The 26,135-nt window shown below is 33.2% G+C and overlaps 1 protein-coding gene and 1 pseudogene across 2 annotated transcripts in view; one reads left to right on the forward strand and one right to left on the reverse strand.

Moving 5' to 3' along the window:
• Nucleotides 1-26,135, reverse strand: part of Rundc3b (RUN domain containing 3B) — a 129,634-nt gene that overhangs the window by 31,110 nt on the left and 72,389 nt on the right. For both annotated transcript variants that reach the window (XM_048785453.1, XM_048785452.1), the window contains exon 8: nt 21,264-21,421. In XM_048785453.1, the coding sequence (XP_048641410.1) occupies nt 21,264-21,421 (158 nt within the window). The remainder of the gene's footprint in view (nt 1-21,263; nt 21,422-26,135) is intronic.
• On the forward strand, nt 6,903-7,558 carry LOC107156272 (annotated as a pseudogene).

Genomic DNA, 26,135 nt, shown 5'->3' on the forward strand with positions numbered 1-26,135 from the left:
GCCTTTACTCCTCCACCATTAATAATATCCCTACTATATTCCAAAGGATCCAAACTCTATCCATCTCTCAAGATCCATTTAATTTTCTACCTCTTACATAAAGACCTTCAGACCACAGTGATACCACCTTTATTGCTTTGCAGTCTCATAAAATTTAATAATCAATTATTTTAAGGTAGGAGTGTAGATATATGGTAGAACACTTGCTTAGCATGCATCAGTGTCTATCCCAGCATGAAAATACAAACAAAAAATAAAAAATAAATTATTCTAATGATTTAGTCTGTCCTTTGGTTCTTCTCCTTTGATTATGAGCTACTTTGGAATAGCAGCTTTATTTAATATTTATTTATTGAGATGATTAACATAATATTAAGAGTCTTCTAAAAATATTTGTAACTTTGGGCTGGGGGTATGGCTCAGTGATGCAGTACTTGCCTGGCAGGCATAGGGCCCCAGGTTTGAACCCCAGCACCAAAAAAATACAAATCAATTAAAAATCTACTTACTAAAATTTATTAAAGAATCAGCAGATTTTCTAACAAAGAAGAAAACTGGTAAACAGTATTGTATTGCCTCTATATACAATTCACATGACCACTAAATGAAAACTATTTATTTCAGCTTGACATTTCCCATGGATTCCATCTGACTTTGTTTTTGTTTGTTTTAGTACTGGGGATTAAATCCAGGAGTGCTTTACCACTGAGCTACATCCCCAGTCCTTTTTATTTTTCACTTTGAGAGAGGGTCTTGCTAAATTGTTGAGGCTGACCTTGAACTTGCCACCCTTCTGCCTCAGTCTCCTGAGTCACTGATTATAGGCTGGCTGACTTTGTATACACCACTTCATAATAAAAGTTAAGATCAAGGGCTCTAGATTAGTGGTAGTACCACCCCTCAGTTATGTGGCTTTGAGTTTTTAATCTGAGAATCCACATCTCTGGATGACAACTACCTACCTCATGAAATTATTATAAAGGTTATTAAATTAGTTAAAACATACAAAGTACTTTAGAGTGGTGTATTACTTTTTTTCAGTACTTAATCACAATTTAAAAGGCTTTTATGTTTAATTTTCTATACTTGGGATTAAACTCAAGGTAGTTCTACCACTGAGTTACATCTGCAGACTTTTTATTTTTGAGACAGGGTCTCACCAAGTTGCTGAGGGGGACCTCAAATTTACAATCCTCCTCTTTAAACTCCCAAGTTGTTTGTTTCTCTTTCGTGGCTCCTTTCCATCCACTTGGTCCTTTAAATGGTGTTCTCAACAACTCCCACCAATTTGTTCTCAAAGTCTTCAGTTTCTCTATAAATACAGAGTACTCTGGCTTTACAAATGAGATCCTACATTCTTCTGAGTCCACAGCACTATGCTCACTATTTAAATGAAAGAAAATAAAATATTTCCACAATTTGGTCTCTTCTCTTTCTTTTAGAAAGTAGGCCTTTATCTATAGTTATTTTTAAGCCCTCTTAAAAGATCTAGAAATCTATACTCTAGACTTTGATAATATCCCTTAGAGCAATTGTGTCCCTCATAATGAGTGTTTTGGAAACCTCATTCCAAATGCAACATTGTTTTGAAGTGGAATCTAATGAGAGGTAATTTAGGTCATGAGGGTTCCTCCCTCCTAGAATAATGGATGAATCCACTCATTGATTACTCAAAGTGCTCGGGGCTTTGAGTTAGGTCTCTTGTTTGCTCTCACTCTCTTGTTCTTTTGCCTTCCTTCATGGGATGACACAGCAGGAAGGCTCTGGAAAAATGCCTCTGCTGTGCTCTTTGATTTCGAAGTCTCCAGAACTGTGGGCCAAATAAATCTCTGTTCTTTATAGACTATCCAGTTTCAGGTATTCTGTAAAATGAACTAAGACAGAAAATCTATATCATTTGCAATTTAGCACTTCTTGTCTGATGTGCTGTAAGTCTTAAGGTGTATCCCAATGCTATCTGTGATGTGGCACATTGAGAAACTCATAGGCTATAATCTTCATGAAAATAAAGGATCTAATATAACTACAGTAATGCAGAATTTTGTGCTAATGGGCAGAATGGCTAAGTATAAAATACTGAAAAAGTCAATGAAAGGGAAAAATCATTAAAAATTGAAGATGTAAGATAAATTTCACTCCATAACTCAGGATAACAGAGCTACCTAACCCAGTTTCTCTTTGGGAGAGGAACAGGACCAACTTTCAGATGCTATTTATTGTTGACTCCTGTTCTGACCCAATGTAAACTTGGTGAGGATGGGGACTATTTTATTCATTCTTGAAATACCAGCACCTAGAATCGGGGCCTAGCTCATCATAAATTTTCTTTCCTTCATTTTTAGCACTGGGGATTGAACCCAGGATGCTTTACCACTGAGTTCCATCCCCAACCCTCTTTACTTTTAATTTTTTAATTTACCCTGCCTCACTAAGTTGCTTAGGACCTCGCTAAGTTGCTGAAGCTGGCCTTGAACTTGTGATCCTCCTGTCTTAGCTCCCAGAATCACTGGGATTACAGGTGTGTGCCAACATCCTGGGCACATTTTATATTTTCAGTGAATATTTGGCAATTGAAGGAATATTAAAGAAGTTAAAAAATAACAATACCAAGAGGAGTAATGAGAATTTACTCTTCTTTGTTCCAAGTTCACAGAATTAGAAATGTATATATGGTTTTTTCATAATGTTAATATAAAATGTTCTCCATTTGTGTGTCTATTCTTTTCTCTATATTGTTTTAAAACAGTCATGGAATAAATATTTGCTTTATAAGTATTTATACTTTATAAGTATTTCCTTTCAAATAAATTTTGCCAAAGGAAAAGACTAAAAAGGGATCCAGGTATCCAAAAATTATAAATTAATTATCTATTTACCTATGAAATAGTCTTGTCCAAAAAGTTAAACCTAAATCTAATTAAGATTCTGAAAGCAGCAGTGTTTTTGAGCCCTGGTTTCATTTTAGAACTTGACATTATCTTTTAAAAAGAAAGAGACAATAAAAAGTAATTTAGAACTTAAAAAAAATCAAACAACTCATTATTCACCCCCCTCCCCAAACCATTTTAAAATTTTTAAAAGACAAACCTTGGCTTTTTATAGGAATGATTGATGCCAGTTATAATGAAGGAAATACACAAGATGAGTTTCAGCTATCTTGTGCTAAAAAGCAAGGAAGTCATCAAAGACAAATGGGTCATGTCAGAACAACAAAGGAATCAATGAAGGGACTTATATTAATAAAAAACGAGAATAACTAAGGATCAGAAATAAAAAATGAAAATGAAAAAGATAGTTGCACAATGAGTGCAGACATTTCTGCTATAATACAGGAACAAGCAGAACAAACTTTTGATGTGGTTTTGCAATATCACATCAAAAGTAACTGGCATTAGGCAGAGACATGTTAGGAACTCACAACTTAAATCCAGTTCAACTTTCTAATTAGAATACAAACAACAACAACAACATAACAAAACAATAATAATCTAAAAAAATTCCAAACCCAATTAAAAATATTTGTCAAATTCCTAAATAGTAAAGAAATATTACAATTGGGCTAGGGATGTAGCTCAATGGTAGAGTGCTTGCCTAGCATGCACAAGGCTCTAAGCCCAGAGCACCCCCACGTCCAAAAAACTTTAACAACATCATCAACTATAAAGAGTCTTTGACAGAAAAAGGTACAGAGCCAGGTATAGTGGTGCAGGCCTGTAATCACAGTGATACAGGAGGATTGCAAATCTGAGGCCAGACTCAGAAACTTAATGAGATCTAATCTCTAAATGAAAAGGGTTGAGGATATAGTTCAGTGGTAGAGCACCCCTGTGTTTAATTTACAGGACTGAGGTGCAGTAGGAGGGAAGAAAGTACAGAAGAGTTCAGGATGCAAAAGTTGAGGCCTTTCATGAAGTCAAGGATAAAATGCATGAAATGAAGTAACTACAGCAGAAGCACCTCCAAGACTTAGTTAAACTGAACCAGGGATAGTAGTGAGAGAACGCCTTCCACTGGTGTTTTATAGTATTTGGCTGCATTACTCTACTCGGTATTCATGTGGTGTTACTTGTTAAGATACATTAAATTTGAGGAAATATCACCTATGAATTAAGATGATTTCCTTGCTACACTGAGATCATATCTTTTTATGTATCTCATATAAGTTAATCAACTTTGTAGAAGAGACTGCATGCAGTAAATTTGTAATTATTCTCAAAAAGAAAAACAAAACAAAAACTTCATTTTATTGGTAATAACTGAAAGAAGTGGGACATCAGTATCTTATTCTGAAAACTAACAGTATTTTGTAAGAACTTTATTTCAAAGTAACCACTAAACAGCACTAATCAATGAAGGGAAGTTCTTTATACATAATTCCAGCTAATAGGTATGGGAGGGATAACAACTAAAAATCACCATTTTATAAACCCTAATTCATCAATTGCTTTAAGTGATGCTTGACTATGGCTCCAGCCATTAGATGAAAGACTGATGTGAATTATCACACAGAAGAAATCAGGTCCTCACCACCAGCTCACCAATCTGAGACTCACTAAACGTGAGACAACCTGTGTGCTTCCCAACATTCAGAAGAAGTACCTGTTATAGAATATTCTTGCCCAAAAAGCTAACCTAAAACTTAACCTAACTCTTTAACCTAACTCTTTAGATTAGTTCTCAGCCTTGACTGCTTACCAGCAACACCTGAGAAGATTTTCAAAGATACTATTGTTTGGGTCCCACCTTTCATCAATTAAATCAACAACACCTCTGGAGGTGAGGCTCAGTCTGTCATCCTCATAAATCTCCCTGGGGTGACTCTAATGTACAAGCAGAATTGAGAATCACTAATCCAGCATTAAGAGGATCTACTTCACAGGATATGGATATGCAGCAATTCTCAAATTTTAATGTGTCCTTCATCCCCCGGGGATCATGTTAAAATACAGATTCTGATTCAATAGTCTTGGGGTGGGTCTGATATTCTGTTCAGAGATGATGCTAATGCAGCCAGGAGGCTTAAAACAGAAAGAATATAGACCAGTGCTGTCCACTAGAAATATGAGTCACATATGTAATTTTAAATATTCCAGTAAATACATGAAAACCTGACAGAATTAATAATGTACTTATTTATCCTAATATGTCCAAAATATCATTTCAACATGTAGTCAATGTAAGAAGTTACTAATGAGATATTAACTTTATTTCATAATCTCATATGTATTTCACACTTACAACATATCTCAATTTAGACTGACCATGCTGAGCCATATGTGGCTAGTGGCTAACATGTTGGACAGCATGAATATAGGAAAATTAAGTAAACCACAAGGGAACATTCCAGAATGCTAGGCATTCTAGATGAAAAGTCTGTAAATAAACAACTGTAGGAAAAAATGAATGTGGGAGAAATTACTTTACCAAGTGGCTAAGGAGTTATAACTGTATGTATGATTTTCAATCCTGATTCAGAAACATCAACTACAAAACAATATATTTTAGACAAACAGGAACATTTGGTTACAGATGAGCACTGGATGATAGAATGCAATGTTCCTAATTTTATTAGGTGTGATTATGTGAAAAAAAATTCTTTTTTTAAAAAGGTATACTAAAGTATGTAGGAATACATAACACTGATTTACTTTAATAACAGATTAAAGTTTGACTTAGTTGAAAGACAGTTCAGTCAAAAAAAAAAAAAAGGTGGGGGGAGAAGATGACAACAATGATGGTAACAAAATAGAAAAAGAGGAGATAAAGCAAATCTGATAAACTCTTAGTAACTGTTCAATCTGTGTGATGGGCATTTCAGGGTTTTACTATAAAAATTCTCTTTTGTGTGCACTTCAAAGTTTCTTAATAAAACATGGAAATTAAGTTGGATGTGGTGACACATGATTGTAATTACTCTGGAGGCTGAGACAGGAGGATCAAAAGTTAGAGGCTAGTCTGGACTACTAAGTGACACCCTGTCTTGAAATAAAACTGAATAAGGGCCAAGGTGTAGCTCAGTGTTACAGCACTCCTAGGTTCAACCTCTAGTACCACAAATAAAACAAAGAAATTGAAAATAAAATATCTTTAGAATCTAAATGTTAATTCTAACTTAAAAAATAACATTGTAAACCAAATATAACATATACCATCTTAACCACTTTTAAGTGTACATACAGTTCAGTGGAATTAAACACATTCACAATTATGTGAAACCATCACTAGCAGCTATCACATAGCTCTTTTCATCTTGTAAAACTGAAAATCTATATCAAACAGTAATTTCCCAGTCTCCTCTTGAGCCCCAGGCAACCAGTATTCTATTTTTCTATGTAAATTTTACTATTCGAAGTACCTCATATAAGTGGAAACATACAGTATTTCTGTGGATGACTTATTTCACTTAGCATAAACAATGTCCTGAAACTTCACCCATATTGTAGCATATTTCCTTCCTCTTTAAGCTAAATAGTATTTCATTGTGTGTACATACCATATTTTGCTTTTCCATTCATTCAGACAAGATACCTTTTATGTCATCTGTCTTTTTAAATCTATTAAGAGTTTAATGTGGGAGAGAAGATGGTGGATTAAAGGAAGAATGCACTTCCCAGCAGTTCCTTAGCCCCAACTTACAAAGCAGGAAGACTGTTCTTCAGTGAGGTGGGTAACTAATGGTACTCACTGAAACTTAACACTGGACTGTTTAAAAAAAAAAAAACCACACACACACATACACACACATAGAGACAAACATAATATTTCAGAGACACACCAACTTGACTAGCACCAGTGGTAGGTGCAGTGACAAGAGGAGCATAAGCAAAGAGAGAGGATAGGGCAGCTGGTAGGAAAAGAAATAGATACCTTAATAGGAACCCAGATATGTGTCTAGAAATTGACAAGGTATAACTGAACCAGACACTTATGCAATGGGAGACAAAAATACAGAGATAATAAAGGAGATGATGGATCAAGCAAATGGAAAGAAAGGGGCTGCTACTGAAGCTCTGAATGATAATGAACTATAGAAAGCCATTGACTTGTTCACAGATGCCATCAAGCTAAATCCTCACTTGGGTATTCTGTGTACCAAGAGAGTCACTGTCTTCACCAAATTACAAAAGCCAAATACTTCCATTCAAGACTGTGACAGAGCCATTGAAATAAATTCTGATTCAGCTCAGCCCTCCAAGTGGCTAGGGAAAGCACACAGACTTCTGGGACACTGGAAGGAATCCCATGATCTTGTCCTTGCCTGTAAACCGGATTATGTTGGTGATGCTAGTGCAATGCTGAAAGAAGTTCAACCAAGGGCCCAGAAAATTGCTGAACAATGGAGAATGTATGAGCAAAAACATGAAGAGTGAGAAATCAAAGAAACAATAGAAAGAATGAATTAAGAAGGCTTGAGAATAGCATGATAGCCCAGAGGGAGGAAAAAGCCAGATGGTAAGCAGAAGCTCAGTATGGTTCTTTTCTGGGTGACTTTCCTAAGGAGAATACCTGGAAGGGGAGTGGGCATGCCTGCAATGGCAGGAATGCCTTGGCTCAATGAAACTTTTAGTGACCTGGAAGCAACCTAGATCACTTAATGGATGTCGTAAAAATACATCAGAAGAGTTGGGGTTCTATGAAGATAATCCCTACTCTTCTACACCAAATACAGTTGAAACATTTTACAGTAGTTTGCCCTTAGGGTATTTATTTAGATAACGTTTTCCTATTAGGAATTACAAACTTGAAACACTTTTTACAACTTAAAGATATTTAAAACAAAAGAAAAGGGGGTGCAAATTCATACATTTTTCTTTGCTAATTACTTTGGATTTTTCCTTTGACATTGGGCAAGGAAGACACTACAGTATGGAAAGTTTGTTAGTCTAGTGTGAGTGAAATAATGACTTATTAGTGTGAAGCAAATAAATATCATTTACATAGGTAAAGGTGGAGTTGGATAAAGTTTGAGGCATTTTGATTTGTCTTTTGAAATACTTTTCTTAAAAAAACTACATTTGTTTTGATAAAACTATTAGACTCACCACCAGTATTTCACTATAACCTGGGTAGGAACTGGAAGTACTTGAGGCAGCAGAAACCTTACTATGTTTAATATGACATGCACCTTGGTGTAGGTTGCATTTAAATCTTACACTGTGTTGAAGAGGTGATTTTTTTTTTTTTTTGGTTATGCTGCAATGGATTACTTAGCTCTATTTTAACATGGGGAAATAAGAGAATACTTTTCTTTTTATATTTCTATGTTTAAAATTTAATTTACTTTTCCTCATCAGAAAATAATCAACCCTATGCCTGCTTTCTGCTTGTTGTATTAGCTAATGATAATTTTTTTCTTACTAGCATCATCACTGCTATCTTCACTCACTCATAGCATAAATGTGCAAGCATGTTTCATGTTAATTAGATGTGTAATACATATTAATTTAATATGTAACATATATAGTAACAGTGGGATAATATTCATAGTAGTGTAGTTTATTACAATATTTTTTTGTTTTGTTTTTAACATTTTTTAAACTTTATTTTATTTATTTATTTACTTTTATGTGGTGCTGAGGATCGAACCCAAAGACTTGCACATGTGAGGTAAGCACTGTACCGCTGAGCCATAACCCCAGCCCCTCTTACAATCTTAAATAAGATTGCTTATTTAAATGTTATATTCCACCCTGACAAAATCCTGTGATATCAAAAAACAATGGAAGAGGTATTCCTTTTGGTGTTGGTCTTCTACTTAGGAAATACCTACTGATCTTTGTCTTTTTAAGAGTATATGGTTTGAATTAATTGATGTATATAGAGGCAACTAGCTTCCTGATCAATTTTAAAAGAGACGAGAGTCTTATTAATTCATTATGGAATAGTTAGCACTATGAAGATTCATTATTTATCTCTTCCATAAATACTGCAACTATACCTCTACCTAGGCTTTCTTTCCCTCTTGCCCCTGCAGGGATAAGGAATATGATAAATTTTATGGAGTGCATTTCTACATTAGCACATTTCTGACATCATTTCTAATGCTTTGCTATGCACAGGTAGACAGAAATACAACTGTTACAAAAGTGAGAGAAAGCTGTAATCTAATGGAGCATGCTTTTAAAATCCTTTAAAAATACATTTATATTTGGATTGGGGTTTTCGAGTGTTCTTTTTGTTCATATGTATTATCAAAATCTTCAATATGTGCTGTTCTTAATTCAATAAGAACAGTTTCTTCCTGGACTCTATTTGATTGGCTTATTTATACATGGCTTAGCTATATTCTAATACTATAAATATAATTATAAATGGGTATGCGTAACATTATTCTTCTGAAAATGTACCCTGTGCTTTTAGATTTTTGAAAGTTCCATAAATACAGTCATAATTTTCATAGATACTCAATAACATTTCTAAACCAAAATGTTCTTTTTTTTTCTGCCAATGATGCTAGAAGAAGGAAAATGAAGTTTTTCTTCTTAAAAATATATAGTTGGGGTTGTGGCTCAGTGGTAGAGCTCTTGCCTCACATGTGTGAGGCATTGGGTTTGATCCTCAGTGCCACATATAAATAAATGAATAAAATACAGATCCATCAACAACTAAAAATTTTTTAAAAAAATATATATATAGTTATTGGATATTTCTAGGTATTTTTAAAATAAAATATAATTTCAAACTGGAAAAAATAAATAAGTAAATAAATAGCTTCCCTATAATCCAACAGCAATTCTGCTGAGAAAAAAAAATCAGCAAAACCATCCTTTTCACAACCTAAAATAAACAAACAAACTTGGGAATTTATCTAAATAAGGAGGTAAAAAGATCTCGGCAATGAAAATTATAGAACACTAAAGAAAGAAATTAAAGAAGAACTTATTAGTTTTAATCAACTTTTTTTTTTGTCACTGTGACCAAAACACCTAGCAAGAACAATTTTAGAGGAGAAGTTTATTTGGGGCTCACAGTTTCAGAGGTCTCAATCCCCAGACAGCTGGCTCCATTGCTCTGGGCCCAAGGTGAGGAAAAACATCATGGTGGAAAAGTGTGAAAGAGGAAAGTGGCTCAGGACATGGAACCAGGGAGCAGAGAGAGAAACTAAACTTGGCTCACAAAGTACAAAATATATATCCTAAAGGCACACCTCTGATGACTCACCTTTTCCATCCAAAACTTACCTACCTATACTTCCCACCCTGTTAATCGTATCAGTGGATTAATGTACTTATTATTTTAAGGTTCTCATAACCCAATCATTTCACTTCTGAGTTTTCTTGCATTGTCTCATACATGAACTTTTGGGGGACACCTCATATCTAAACCATGGCACCTTAGAATGTGTAAAGACCTCCTATGTTCTTATACAGGCAGAGTTAATATTGTCAAAATGGCCAAACTACCAAAGGTAACATATAGATTCAATGCAATCCCCATCAAAATATCAATGACATTCTTCACAGAACTAGAAAAAGACAGTCCTTAAATTCATTTGGAAGAATAAGAAATCCAGAATAGCCAAAGCAATCCTGAGCAAGAAGAGCAATGCAGAAAGCATCACCATACCCAATCTCAAATTATACTACAGAGGTATAGTAACAAAAAAAGCACAGTGTTGGCATCAAAATAGACATGAATGGAATAGAAGACAGAGACAAACCCACATACTTATAGCCATCTGATACTTGACTAAGGTATTAAAAATGTGTGTTGGGGAAAAGATACACTTATTAACAAATGGTGCTGGAAAAAATGGATATCCATATATAGAAGAATGAATTTAGATCCCTCTCACCGTGCACAAAAGTCAATCAAAATGAATCACTGTCTTAGGAATTAGAAATCTTACAACTACTAGATGAAAACACAGGGTTAACACTCCATCATACAGGTGCAGGCACTAACTTCCACAATAAGACCTTTAAAGCACAAGAACTAAAACTAAGAATCAATATGTAGGATATCACCAAATTGAAAAAGCTTCTGTACAACAAAGGAAATGATTAAGAGTGTGAAGAGAGAGAGCTTACAGAATGGGAGAAAATCTTTGCTAGCTAATTCTCCAATGGGATCAATATTCAGAATAGACTAATATTGAAAAAACCCAATAATCCAATCAACAAATGGGCAAAAGAACTAAACAGATGTTTCTCAAAAGAAGAAACACAAATGGCCAATAAATACGTTTTTTTTAAAGTTCAATATCTCTAGCAATCAGGAAAATGCAAATCAAAAATACACCAAGATCTCACTCCAGTCAAAATAGAAATCCTCAACAACACAAAAAATAAATGCTGTCAAGGATGTGAGGAATAAGGTGCACTGATACTTTGTTGGTGGAACTACAAATAAGTACAATCCCTCTAAAAAGCAGTAGGGAGATTCCTCAAAAAACTAGAACTGTAATCACCATAAACCCTGTTATCTTACTCCTTGGTATTTATCTAAAAGTACTAAAATCAGCATACTATAGTGATACAGCCACTTCAATGTTTATAGCAGCAGAATTCACAATAGTCAAACACAATCAGCCCAGAACACCATCAATAGATTAATGAATCAAGAAAATGTGGCATAAACATATAATGAAGTTTTTCTCAGCCATAAAGAAGAATAACATTATGGCATTTGCTGGTAAATGAATGGAAATGGAGAACTTCATGCTAAGTGAAATAAGCAAGACTCAGAAAATCAAGGGTCAAATGTTTTCTCTCATATGTGGTAACTACAGCAAAATAAGAAAAAAGAAAGCAGGAGGGGTCAGATTTCATAAAGGTATAGGGAAGATCAGTGGGGGAGATGTGAGGGAGGGAAGAAGGGAAAGAAGATAAAATATAGAATGAATTTAATAAAATCACATTATATGCATATGCAAATATACTATTGTAAATTTCACCTTTAAGTATATGTAGAAAGTAATGATAAAAGTAAATAAATAAATAAGTGGGAGGAAGATCAATAGAGGAAGGAGAATTAGGGGGAGAGAGGAGGGAAAAGAAGGGGACAAACAGGGATTGAAACCAAATTCCATGCATGTATAATTTTGTCAAAAAGAACCCAAATATTATGTGTGACTATAATGCTCTTATAAAAAAAGAGTTTAATGTGGCTTCCCATATGTCTATCCTGGGACACTTCCAATGGGAACTTAACGCTAATGCACACACTGCTGCTGTTGGGAAGTGTTCCGCATACCTTGTTGAGGTCTCTTTGGCTAATTGTCTTTTGTCTGGTTTTAGTTATTATTTCAAAGGGTACTAAAGTCTCCAACTATTATTGCAGAACTATTTCTCTCTTATTTTTTGCTTCATGTATTTGGAGGGTCTGTCATTAGATGCATAACAATATCACCTATATATTCTTGCAGTATGAACCTTTTTATTAATATAAAGTCCCTCTTATAACCTTTTTTGCTTTAAAGTTTTCTTTTTTCTTAGAATAGCATACTATACTTGTTCTCTTTTGGTTTTTATTTGCATAAAATCTTTTTCCATCGGTTTGTGACTTCTGATATAAAGTGAGCCTCTTACAGAAATCTGTCTTTTGATTGGAGAGTTTAATCCACTTACACTTAATTACTGCTAAGGACAGACTTATGTCTTTTTGATACCTGTTTTCTATATGCCTTATAGCCTCTTTTCCTGAAGTACTGTCTTCTTTTGTGTTTGGTCAAATTTTTGGTATGTAATGTTTCAATTTCTTTCTCATTTCCTTTTGTAGATATTGTATAGATATTTGTGTTTATGAAGGAGATTACATTTAATATCTTAAGGTTATAATACTTGAATTTGAGTTACAACAACTTCAATAAAAATATATAAAAACTCTGCTCAAGGAGCAGTCTGCCCTCATCCCTTTTAATTATCAATGTTTCAAAATTACATCTTTATACATTTTGTGCCTCAATATATAATCTAATAACTTTTTAAAGTGTGCTAATCTTATAAAAAACAAAATGTGTAGTTATTAGCCAAAGGCAAAATATTAGCTTTTAGACTAATTATTTTTTTAATATACTAGTCTCTTAAATCATGTAGAAAATAAAAACTAGAGTACAAACCACTGTTAAAAATATACTGGCATATTTGCCCATGGTCCACCTTTAATGAGATCCCCCTTTCTCCATATAGCTTCAAGTTTCATTTTGCCTTGTGCAAGGCAAGTCTAGAGGAAATGAACTCCCTCATTTTAAAAACATTATTTTATCACTATTTTTATTAAAATCATTAGTGTATGTTAATTGTATCATATAACAGGTTTCATTGTGACAATTTCATATATGCTTTGCTATTACCGTCTCCTACCCCCCTACATTCCCATTCCCTTCCATAATATTTCCCCTTCCAATTTTATGTTCTCTCCCCTTCCCACTAGACAGAAAACGATGTTTGTCTGAGTCTGGCTTATTTTGCTTAACACAATCTCTAGTTCCATCTATTTCCTGGCAAATGACATGATTTCATTTTTCTTTATGGATGGATAATACTCCATTGTGTGTGTGTGTGTGTGTGTGTGTGTGTATACACCCCATATATTCTTTACCCATTCATCTGTTGGTAGGCATCTAGACTGAGAATGTCTTAATTTCTTCCTTATGTTTGAAGGCTATTTTTGCTGGACATAGGATTTCGAGAAGATAGTTTTGTGGTTTTTTTATAAGCACTTTGAATATATTGGCCCACTGATTTCTGGCCTCCAGAACTTCTGATGAGAAATCTGCTGAAAATCTTACTGAGGAGCCTTGGTGTATGAGAAATTCCTTTTTTTACCCCTTGCTGTTTTCTAAATTTCCTTTGTCCTTCAAAAGTTTGCTTGTAATGTGTGTTGGTGTATATTTCTTTCTTTCTTCGTTTTACTTGTTCTTTTTAGTTTTACATGATAGTGGAACATATTTTGGCACACCATACCTACATGGAGGTTAACCTCCCACTTTTGTGGTTGTATATGATGTGGAGTTACACTGAATGTGTATTCATATATGAACACAGGAAAGTTATGTCCGATTCATTCTACTGTCTTTCCCATTCCCATCCCCCCTTCCTTCCCTCAACTCCCTGTCCAATCCAGCAAATCCTCACTCCTCCCTCCTCTCAGCCTATTGTGAGTCATCATCTGCATATCAGAGAAAACATTTGGCCTTTGATTTTTTGGGATTGGCTTATTTCACTTAACAAGATAGTCTCTCTCCAGGTCCATCCATTTACTGGCAAATGCCATAATTTCTTTCTTCTTTATGGTTGAGGAATATCCCATTGTGTTATATGTACCATTTTCTTTATCAATTCATCTGTTGGAGGGCACCTAGGTTGGTTCCATAGCTTTGGTGTATATTTCTGAGTTCATCTCACCTGGAGCTCATTGAGCTTCTCAGTGTTTATATTAAAGTTTTTCACCAAACCTGTGGAGTCTTTAGCCATTGTTTCTTCAAATATCCTCTTTTCCCCTTTCTCTTCCTTTTCTTTTAATGAAATTCCCACAAAGCATCTTTTGGTCTGCTTGATGTTATTCCACAGGTGCCTTAAGGACTCTGTTCGCTTTTCTTCAACCTTTTTCTTTCTTTTCCTCAGACTTGATAAGTTCCTTTGCCTGTTTTCATGTTTATTGATTCTTTCTTCTGCCTGTTCAAATCTGCTGTTGAATTCCCCCAGTGAGTTTTTCATTTCAGTTATTTTACTGTTCAGCTTCAGAATTCCGTTTTTTCTCTTCACTGATATTTTCCTTTTGCTTACACACTATTTCCTTGACTTTCTCCACATCTTCTTTTAATTCTATAAACATCTTTAAGACTTGTTTTGACTGGCATGGAGGTACCTGCTTATAATTTCAGCAACTTGAGAAACTGGGTTTGCAGATTACAAGTTCAAGACAAGCCTCTATAACTGCTGCAAGGCTCTGTCTCAAATTGAAAAATACAAAGGACTGGGGATATAGCTCTGTGGTATAACGTGCCTCAGTGGTATAGTTCTATCCCAAGTACTAAAAATCAAACAAAATCAACCAAACACAATTATTTTAAAATCTTTATCATGTAGACAACATCAGGTCTTTATCAGGAACAATTTCTTCAGATGTGTTTTTCCTTGAATGGACCACACTTTCCTGTCTATGTCCTCTAATTTTTTGATGAAAAACTATACATATGAATCTAACAATGTGGTAATTCAGAAAATCAGATGTTCTTTTCTTTCCATGATTTGTTATTCTTTTGTTATTGTTTTATTATTGTTGTTAGAGGATGTCCGTGCTGAACATCAGCCTGCTAACACAAGCTTAAAATCTTCTCTGAATCTGATCTTTTTTCTTAGTATGCATGATAACTTTTTATAAAGTTTTTCCCATATACCTGGTTGTTTTTGAATGTCTCCACTGGATGATGGAAAGGAAAAAGAAAATAAAGGGGGTGGGGAAGAATGCCCTTTAAATCCCCTGGAAACCTCTTCAGCCAAAGGTGGAAGGTCCTGTAACAATGGAGGAGTGGTGCAAGAGCAATGGCCCCTCTACACACCACCTCTTTGTTTGCATGTCTGTGATCAGAAGCAACAATCAGTGACCCAAGCCAAGGTCCCTGGATTGGAGGACAAGCTATTTTTTTGACCACCTGGCATCCAGGAGCCGTGGGCATACTGCTTCAGAACACCTGCATAGTCACCCACTACAGGGTTGGAGGACGGTATGGGTAGCTGCTACTGGGCTAAAAACGGAAACTGACTGAAATTAACATCTAAGCCTTCCTCTAGAAACCTTCAAGAAATTATAGAGTTCTAAAATAGTTACATTAGACAGATTCTGCCAATATAATTGTTGACTAGGTGGGCAGATTCCTGATGCTTCCTACTCCAACATCTTCTTAGAATTCTCTTTTATAAAAGTTGATTAAATGATAAAGAATTAAAATAACTTCATGGAAATAATATTGTATGTTATAATAACAATGTGTATTTTTATAAATTGTAATTGAGAGAGGCTTCTTTTCTTCATGTACTCAACGTTAAACATTTGCATAACAAAGATGCCAAAAGTGAATCTTTTTTTCCTTTTATAACGAGTCACTTCTCAATGAAATGCCACATTGTGGTCCCATCTGCTGCTAGGCCCCTGACTCAAATATATGGACATCTGCTCTGTAGGAGATTCTGCAGTTTTAATGGAACACATCACAACTAAAGGCAATGAAATACCATTCTAGTAAATCAGTAACCTTTCCTAATTCAGTATCCTAATTTCCCATTAACACTCAATCAGTATAATAGAACATGGTTTTACCTATGTGGTACCTGGCTTTTTCTCTGATGACTGAATTTAGATATTTTTGTCCTTATATGGCAATGGAGTATATATTCTATATTAACACTGTTGTAATTTAAAACTTTAATAACAATTGTTACCTGACAAAATATATTCCTGACCAGATGACTAGAAACTGTCATAATTTATCCATTTTTAAGAGAGCCATGATAACACCACTCCCCCATTATGTTGTCCATAAAGAAAAAGGGGATAATAAAACACCATGTTCCTAAATGCCCTTTTCTGTTCCCCAAAAACTAGCTAAGTAAAGGGAACACTGGAAGTAGGTCTCATCAGAATGTCTAGACACATATTATCTTGAAGGATACTGGCTGTCTCTCAGGTGTTCAGGTTTTACACATTGTTCTATGGTTGTCTATTCCTAAGGTTTACTATGCATATTTTATAAAGAGGCCATTTGTGTAGCAGATCATCTACCTGAGGATCTAAACCTGTCTATGTTGACAAATCCTCCCTTTTACGTATGGCTACGAACTGTAATAATTTATCTATTCCTAAGTGAGCCATGATTCTTTGAATAGCAATGTGATTGATGATGTTAATATATCTACCTCACATGCAAGTCCTTATAAAAACAGATCATGCCTCATTATTTGTATTCTCAGCTACTAGTAGAATCCCAAGAACAAAGTATATGTTTAAATAAATTTTTTGCTTGTTTGTTTTGGGTACTGAGGATTGAACCAAGGATTGCCTATTCACTGAGACACATTCCCAGCACCTTTTTTATATTTTATTTAGAGACAGGGTCTCACTGAGTTGCTAAGTGCGTCACTAAGTTGCTGAGGCTGGCTTTGAATTCATGATCCTCTTGCCTCAGTCTCCCAAACTGCTGGGAAAATAAAAGCTTATTGAATGGAAGTAACTTCAAAAATAAAATTTTCCCATTAATCAGCAAAAATAAATATATAATTAAAAGGCTACAAATGGAACACATTTCATAATCTTATGACAAACATTCTATATACTAATCTAATATATAACTTATACTTTAAGCTTGGTTATGTTTACTTTATTGAATAATTTTTAATGTGTAAAATGAAGTTAAAAGTTACTGATGCAAGATAAAATCAACTATTTAAATCTATTTAAATTTAATCTTCAAATGAAAATATCTTTAGATAAAACAAAAACTGCATAATTATTTTTAGGTTAAAAGCATTTAGATAAATTACCAGTAATACTTTACAAAAGAAAAATGAAATTATCTTCTTAATCTTTTAATTGTAAAGGAATAACAGAAATCTCTATTGATTGGTTCTTGATGTTTTTTTTCCCTGCTTACTAGAGTGAGGGGGGACAAAAGATGTGGACTGCTCCTCAATGAGTGATACCCTACAAGACAAATCCTCTTTATAGTATCAGAAAAAACAGAAGAGGTCAAATCAAGATATAAATTCCTAGGCAGGCACAGTGGTGCATGCCTGTAATCCCAGCGACTCACAGATTTCATCAATGAAATAAAAGTATTCCTAATCATATATGCAGATTTTAAATGGTTCAATATTTTAAAATTCTACCAACTATAAACTTATTCAACTGTACCTTTGTCAATACCTTATAAAATGCTCCAAATTAGCATTTTACCAAACACAATGAGTAAAATAATTATAGTTACAAGTGACACTTGTTAAATAGTAATTAAACATGTATGTCTCCCACACACATGGTATATACAAATACATACCATGATTTTAGCCAAATGTCATCTAGAAATTACAACTCAAAATGAATTTCTTGAAACTGAGGGATAATACAGTCAAGTCACTGTTTGATCTGTAGCATTCGGGCATGAAAAAGTAAACCACTTATAATTTCCTATTTATCTTTCTTCATGAATAAATAGAAAACATTTCATAATCTGTAACAAACTTTCCATGTTGATCCAAAATATAACTAAACTTTGTTTGATTATGTTTATTTTGTTGAATGAAGTTTAATTTTTTAAATAAGGGTATTTTAGGTTGCTACAGACCAAAGCAGAGGAATAAATTGAATATTTTTTGAATATCTTCTATTTCACAGTTATATTCCTAGTTATACATAACACTCAATTATCTAAAAAATGAACATTATTTCTCTCTCAGAGATGAAGAAGCAGAAGCTTCAAGATATTAATTAATTTAAGGCAGAGCTCATAACTGGCAGTGTAAAGTCATTATCTAGACGGTTCTGATTTGCAAAAAAGCTTTAGGATGCTTTTGTTCTACTCCACAGTAACTTGTATTCTATCACCAAAACTACAAAATGTTCAGATTTTATGAGTACCCAAAGACGTAATCAAAGAATAATGGTAATTCAAATATAGCTAATCATTAAGAAATATAAAAAAGGTGACAAAGGATTTAAATGACCAGGAAAAAAATGACACAATGTAAAAGCAAATATTATATGCCTCATATTCTACCTCTTAGTATTCCTTTTCTGATTTTTCCATAGATACATTTAAATTTTTAATCTTCTCGTGGCCACTTTTATCTTCTCAGGATGAACAAAGGGAATTTCAGTGCCCAGCTTTGGTTGCAGGCCTTTAGAAATCTTGTGGAAAAAAAAAATTGTAGCAATATTAAGGGGAAAAATTGTTCGCTCTCTCCCTAGCTACAAAAAACAATCATATTATTTCACATATTTGAAACTAATTTTGACAAACTAGTGAACTGTGACCATTCATAGATGAATTCATCTTATTCTCCTGTTCAGTAGTCTTAAAGGTAGTTTTTTATAACAAAGGAATCTTTTGGGACAATAATTTACACTACCTAGAGATTGTGGTCATATTATAGACTGTAAACCTTTAACATGTGAAATCAAGAAAATAGTCTAATTCTGATTAATGCCCATAATTTGTATTAATTGCCCTATTAATATATTTAGTTAAAATCTTAAAGGTATTAAACACTACTATAAGGTTCCTTTGCAAAATCAAAAGGATCAATGACAGTTTCTACCATGGAAGTATGATAAAACTGTAACTTAAGTGGATTATTTTCTTAAAAACTAAAATGTTTTTGAGCCTTTGTTTATTTTAAATTATCAAAAGTAAAACAAATTTGATCTATTTAAATTCAATCTTCAAATAAAAATATCTTTAGATAAAACAAAAACTGCATAATTATTTTTAGGTTAAAAGCATTTAGATAAATTACCAGTAATACTTTACAAAAGAAAAATGAAATTATCTTCTTAATCTTTTAATTGTAAAGGAATAACCAGAAATCTCTATTGATTTGGTTCTTGGTGTTTTTTCTCCCTGCTTATTAGAGTGAGGGGGACCAAAGATGTGGACCTGCTCCTCAATGAGTGATATCCTACAAGACAAATCCTCTTTATAGTATCAGAAAAAACAGAAGAGGTCAAATCAAGATATAAATTCCTAGGCAGGCACAGTGGTGTATGCCTGTAATCCAAGTGGTTCAGGAAGATGGTGAGTCAAAGCCAGCCTCAGCAAAGGTGAGGTACTAAGCAACTCAGTGAGACCCTGCTTCTAAATAGAATACAAAATAGGGCTAGGGATGTGGCTCATTTGAATGCCCTTAAATTCAATCCCTGGTACAAAAAAAAAAAAGATATAAATTCCTAGAAAATAGTAAGGTTTTTTTTTTTTCCTGAACAAAACTTTTTTTTAAGTTAAAAACTCATCTTTTATATTTAGACTCAAAATATCTCCTTACATATTACCTGTTAATTACAAAAAACAACAGTAACAAAACAGAAGAGAAAAATACCTATCTAAATGATTAAAATTAATATAGCCAAAAAAGGGCCAACATACTTCCTTAACTTCTATGTACCTGAAGAAACATACCACTGATGTTGTAGCCTAGCCAAAATGGACAAGCTCATTCTACTCACATGGAAAAACCAAACACAAATATAAAATTATTGGCTTATCTTCTTCAAAACATTAACCTCATGTAAGACAAAGACTGGGAAATTGTTCTATGTTTAAAATGACTGAGGAAACCAATAACCAAATATAAAACATGAGCCTAAACTGGATCTGGTACCAGAAAAATCAAAGTTACAAAAAGGGACATTTGAACAATTGATGAAACTAGAATATGAATTGTAGATAAGCAGTATATCAACTCAAATTTCTTAAATTTATCATTGAACTGCAGTTATATATGAGAATATCTGTGTTCTTCAGAAACGCAACACTAAAGCACTAAGGTACAAAGAATTTTGATGGATGTAATCTCTCAAGTGGTTAAAAATATGTACATGTATATAGGAAAAAGGGGAGAATTCTAAGGCAAAAATGTTAAAAGAAGATAAGGAAATTCTATATACTATCCTCAAAACTTTTCTGAAAGTTCAAAATTATTTCAAAATAAAAAATCATCTCAAGATCAAAAAATGTTAATGTGTGAAGATTTTCACTATAAATAATAAAACAAACATGACAGAATGATGTAATTAGTACAAATGCTTCAAATGGTGATAGGGAGCTTATTTTATCATAAAGCTTAATCAATATACTACAGTTTTCTTCATTAAAGAAAGCCTAGCTAAAAAAAAAAAGAAAGCTATATACTAAACTGCACAGTGATATTCTGGCACAACCTAGGAATAGTTTATACACTGTAGTTGCATTTTGAGTAGCAATGGTCTAATATATCATCTTTTTCAATACATCAGTCAATAAATAACTTATTCAACTAAATAAATACTTAAAAATTATACATTTTCATTTGGAAGAACATATACCCATTTATAATATAGTTAACTCTGTGTGGTACAATTGCAGGTGAGTTTATTTTCTTCTTATATTTTCTAGTGTTTCTACAATAAATATGGATTACTTTTCAAAAGCAAAAATAAACATTTAAAAATAATAAGTGAAAGAATTTAAAAGCCATCATATTTCTTAGAATTCAAATTCTATGGCAAGATACATTTTGTCCTAATGTTTATATACTGCCAATTTTTTTTTCTAAAAAGATATCACTTACAGCTGATCTTGAAGCTCCACAATTATATACTCTAATTGTTCCTTCTCTAATTTATGAGCCAGCTCAGAGTCCTCAATCCTTTGAAGTAGTAGTTTATTCTGGGAGACAGATTTAGACAGTTCGTTCTCTCGAAGTCGTAAGAGTTCTTCAAGATACCCCTGGAAATATGATATCACCAAGATAACAGCAACTGTAAAATTCTAATAGAGACCTTGAATATAAATGCTGAGTAGCTTAAATCTCATTACTATTGCTCTTGTAATAAAGTTTTATTGATGAATTAGTAAAAATATTGTTTTAATTGAATACAAAAAATTTAATGCATATTATCCATTCTTTAAACCTCTTCCCTAAAGTCTGAGCAAATATATTTTAAATTTAAAGCAAATCTTAGTTAAAATACTATAATTTCCAAGTTCCACAAAAGCAATAAATACATATGGCTAGCTTCAAAAAACAGACCTAATTACAGAATAACCAATCAGAAAGCTTCCTCTATACGAATTTTTTTTTTTTTTTTTTTGTACTGGGGATTGAACTCAGGGGCACTCAAACACTGAGCCACATCTCCAGCCCTATTTTGTATTTTATTTAGAGACAGGGTCTCACTGAGTTGCTTAGCTCCTGGTGTGTACTGAGGCTGGCTTTGAACTTGCAATCCTCCTGCCTTAGCCTCCCGAACTGCTGGGATTACAGGTGTGCACCACCATGCTGGGCTGAACATTTTTTTTAAATGCAGATATTAACATTTTTAGCATTGACATGTCAGCAAGAGGCAGTATAATGCTTTTGTTAGGCCTACAGGCTTATGGATTGTCCAGTATCATTCTAGTTTTACCAGTTATTAGCTATGGGTTTTGAGCAAGTCACTTAACCTCTCTGTTATAGTTTCATCCCCTAAAAAAGTGGGAACAACATGAGTACCTAGTTAGGAGTACTAAATGAGTCAAATCTGCAAACTGTTTTACAACTGTTTCTACTACATTATACATAATATATAATTATTAGCTATTATTATTAACAAACACCTAGTAGATATGAGACTTAGACCTCTTATCCTTTTACTCATTTACTCTTATTTGTTATATATTCTGGGAAACATTATTAAATTTATCCTCTAAATTTTTGTGCTGAAATTTTTGAATCAGACATCATTTTAATTTTTAATAGCTCTTTCATGTTTTCTGATTATTCCCTTTGGGGGAGGTATTAAACACTGGGCCCTTCATGCTAAGCATACATTCTACCACTGCCGTGTCCTATTTTTAGTTTCAATGTGCTTTCAACTTCTTCTGAGGATATTGATCAGGATCTTTTCTTTACTGTTTCTATTATTCTTCTAAATCAGTACATGGTATCCTATTCATGTGTCATCAACTGTTTCAGCTCTAAGCTTTATGATACCTGCTAATATTAACTCATATTATTTCCCCCTCACAAACTTATTTTCCATACCTTTTCTGACAATTCTCAAACATTAATTTTTCCATAATAAATTCTCAAAAATTACATGTTCACATAAACTATATTTAAATATTTTCAAATAATATTTAAGGAATAATTATATCTACCGGGCTGGGGATGTGGATCAAGCGGTAGCACGCTCGCCTGGCATGCGTGAGGCCTGGGTTCGATCCTCAGCACCACATATAAACAAAGACGTTGTGTCCGCCAAAAAATAAATATTAAAAAAAAATTCTCCCTCTCTCTCTCTCTCTCTCTCTCTCTTTAAAAAAAATTATGTCTACCACTCAGATCAATCAGCATGTTTTAAGAGTCAGTGTCAGGTTCTTTTAAAATTACACTCTTCTGGTGGCTGGGGTTATGGCTCAGTGCTTGCCTGGGATGTATGAGGCACAGGGTACAATTCTCAGCACTACACATAAATAAATAAATAAATAAATAAATAAATAAATAAATAAATAGATAGATAGATAGATAGAGTCCATCAATGACTAAAAAATATATTTAAAAATTTTTTTTTAATTACACTCTTTTGCACCTCCTCTGCACGTATAACAATATCCTGAAATTTATATTTATCATCCCTTGCTTTTCTTACTAGGTTTATGACATATCATCTCAAACAATATATTGTTCAGTTTCCCTGAGTTCTGTCTATATTCTTTTGAAATTTAGGGTTTTTTTTTTTTTTTTTGGTCTACATTGATGAGTCTAGCTATATAGTTCATTTGTTCTCAATATTGTATGCCATGTGAATTGCCATTTACAGACAATGGTCATTTGGATTAACATAAGCAATACTGCTGTGAATTCATTCACAGTTATGTTTCCTGGTACATACATTCAAGAGTTTCTAGGAAAAATGCCTAGGAGCAGAATTGTTACGACATAGGTAGCAGATAATGTCAAATTGTTTCTTATAATTATTTTTGCTTTATATACATTTCTACCTGATATTATATTCACATGACCTTAAATTACTATTAAAGTTATACTGGATTCACTTAATTCGTTGAAGAATATTATTTCTTTTTCACTTCTCAGAAATAGTCAGTATAAAATCAGGATCGCTGACTTTAGAAAATTTGTTAGAATTTTCTCCAAAACATACAGGTCTGATGATTAATAGGTAGACAGATTTTAGACCATTTACTCAATTCTTAAAATAGTTATAGGTCTATCAATTTTGATAAATAACATTTAAAGAAATTCTTCATTAATGTCATAATTCCTATTTGGTTTAATGTAAAACATACTCCAGTTGTTTCTGTGTTCCCATTTTACAAATAAAGAAGGTGGGAGAAATAGACTCAGAAAAAAAAAAAAAGAAATTCTTCATTTAGTTTTCTAAGGCATTGATATAAAATGGTAAAAATTATTCTTTTTTTGGGGGGGTACCAGGGATTAGACCCAGGGGTGTTTAACCGCTAAGTCACATTCCTAACCCTTTTTATTTTTTGAGACAGCGTCTTGCTAAGTTGCTTAGGACCTGACTAAATTGCTGAGGCTGTCTTTGAGCTTGCGATCCTCCTGTCTCAGGCTCCCAAGATGCTCCCAAGATTATACATGTGCACCACCATTTTGGGGCAAGTTTTTGCTGCTTTTGTAGGTATGCTATCTATTTTTTAATTCTTAAAATTGTCTATCTGTGCCTTAACTTTAATAACAATTATTCCTATTAAGATTTATCATTTTTGCTAGTTGTTGTAAATAAGCAGTTTTTATTCATCTGTTTTTTATATCTGTTATATTATACGTATCAATTATTTCATTATTTTCCTTTTTTTGAACTGGTTTGGTTTTCTTTGCCTACTGTAAGATACTTATTTTTCTTCCTTATAGTATTTGTACAAGTATCATACAAGTTGCAGCTAACAACTGTTAATATGCATTGTTTTCATTGTCCTTTATTTCTATTTCCTCATTTCTTTTTTACTCATATTTAGAAAGTTTTCAAAAATTCCACTAGGTTATATGTGAGTGGTGTTAAACTTTTTATTGATATCTAACTTTATTGCATTATGATTACCATTATATCATGTTTTTAGTGATATCTATATTGTGATATTTGTATTGTGACCTATACGTTTGATAAAAATTGTTCAGCTATTCCATTTGTGCTTGACAAAAACGTATATTTTGTCAAAATTAATGTATTTTAGATCAAGTTTATGTATTGTTTTGTTCAAGCTTACTATATCTTACAGAAGTTTTGTCTGTTCAATATATAAATTACTTTGAAAGATATTAAAATTACCTAATAAGATTTTGGATTTGTTAATTTCTCTCCTACATATTCTAATTAACTTTTGCTTCATATTTTTCATGGCTATATTATTAAATGTATGTAAATTTAGCCATGTTATACATTTTCAGTGAGTTTTCATTTTAAAAAGACAATGCCTTTCTTTAATCTTAATAATGCTTTGTACCTTTAATGTCTATGTTTAATGATAATGATACAGACTAAATTGCTGAGGCTGGCCTTGCTGGGCTCCACAAGCTGACAGAATTCTTTTTTTGTGCATGTAGAATAATGGGAATTGAACCCAGGGGCAATCCAACACTGAGGTACATTCCCAGCCTTCCTTATTTTTTATGTTGAGACAGGATCACAGTTGAGCTGCCAAGGCTGGCCTTGAACTTGTGATTCTCTTGCCTCAGCCTTCTGAGTCACTGGTCTGATACAGAATTATTTTGGTTCATATTTGCATGGTTTATTTACTTCCCTAGTTTCAACTTTTTTGTCATTATATTTTATGCATCTTTCTTTTTTAAAAAAATATTTTTTAATTGTAGATGAACCCAGTATCTTTATTTATTTATTTTTATACAGTGCTGAGGATTGAACCCAGTGCATCACACGTGCGAGGCAGGCGTTCTACCACTGAGCAACAGCCCCAGCCCCTTATGCACTTTTCTTATAAACAGCATATAAATTTTATAATTATGTTTTCAACAAATCTGTTTGCCTTAATGGTAAGTTGGTAAGTTTGTGCCACTTACTTTTATGGTGATATTGACTTTTCTGGTTATTACTCAAATCTATTTATACTGCTTTGGTTTTTGTTCTTTTTTTAAAATTATTTTTTAGTTGTAGTTGGACAGAATACCTTTATTTTATTTATTTTTATGTGGTGCTGAGAATCAAACCCAGGGCCTCACAAATGCTAGGTGAGTGCTCTACCACTGAGCCACAACCCCAGCCCCTGGTTTTTGTTCTTTTTTAACATATCCATTTTTTCTTATTTGCTTCCTTTATTGTATGAATCAAGTTTTTCCTATTTTTTTTCTTTCCCATTACTAGTTTGGAAGTCAAACATTCTATTTTTATTCTTTAAATTGCAACTCCTAAATGTTAACTTTGTAAACAGGCATGCACATGACAAAATGTCTCTACCCTTCATT

The sequence above is a fragment of the Marmota marmota genome, unplaced genomic scaffold, assembly GCF_001458135.2.
Source record: "Marmota marmota marmota unplaced genomic scaffold, marMar, whole genome shotgun sequence".
Taxonomy (NCBI): domain Eukaryota; kingdom Metazoa; phylum Chordata; class Mammalia; order Rodentia; family Sciuridae; genus Marmota; species Marmota marmota.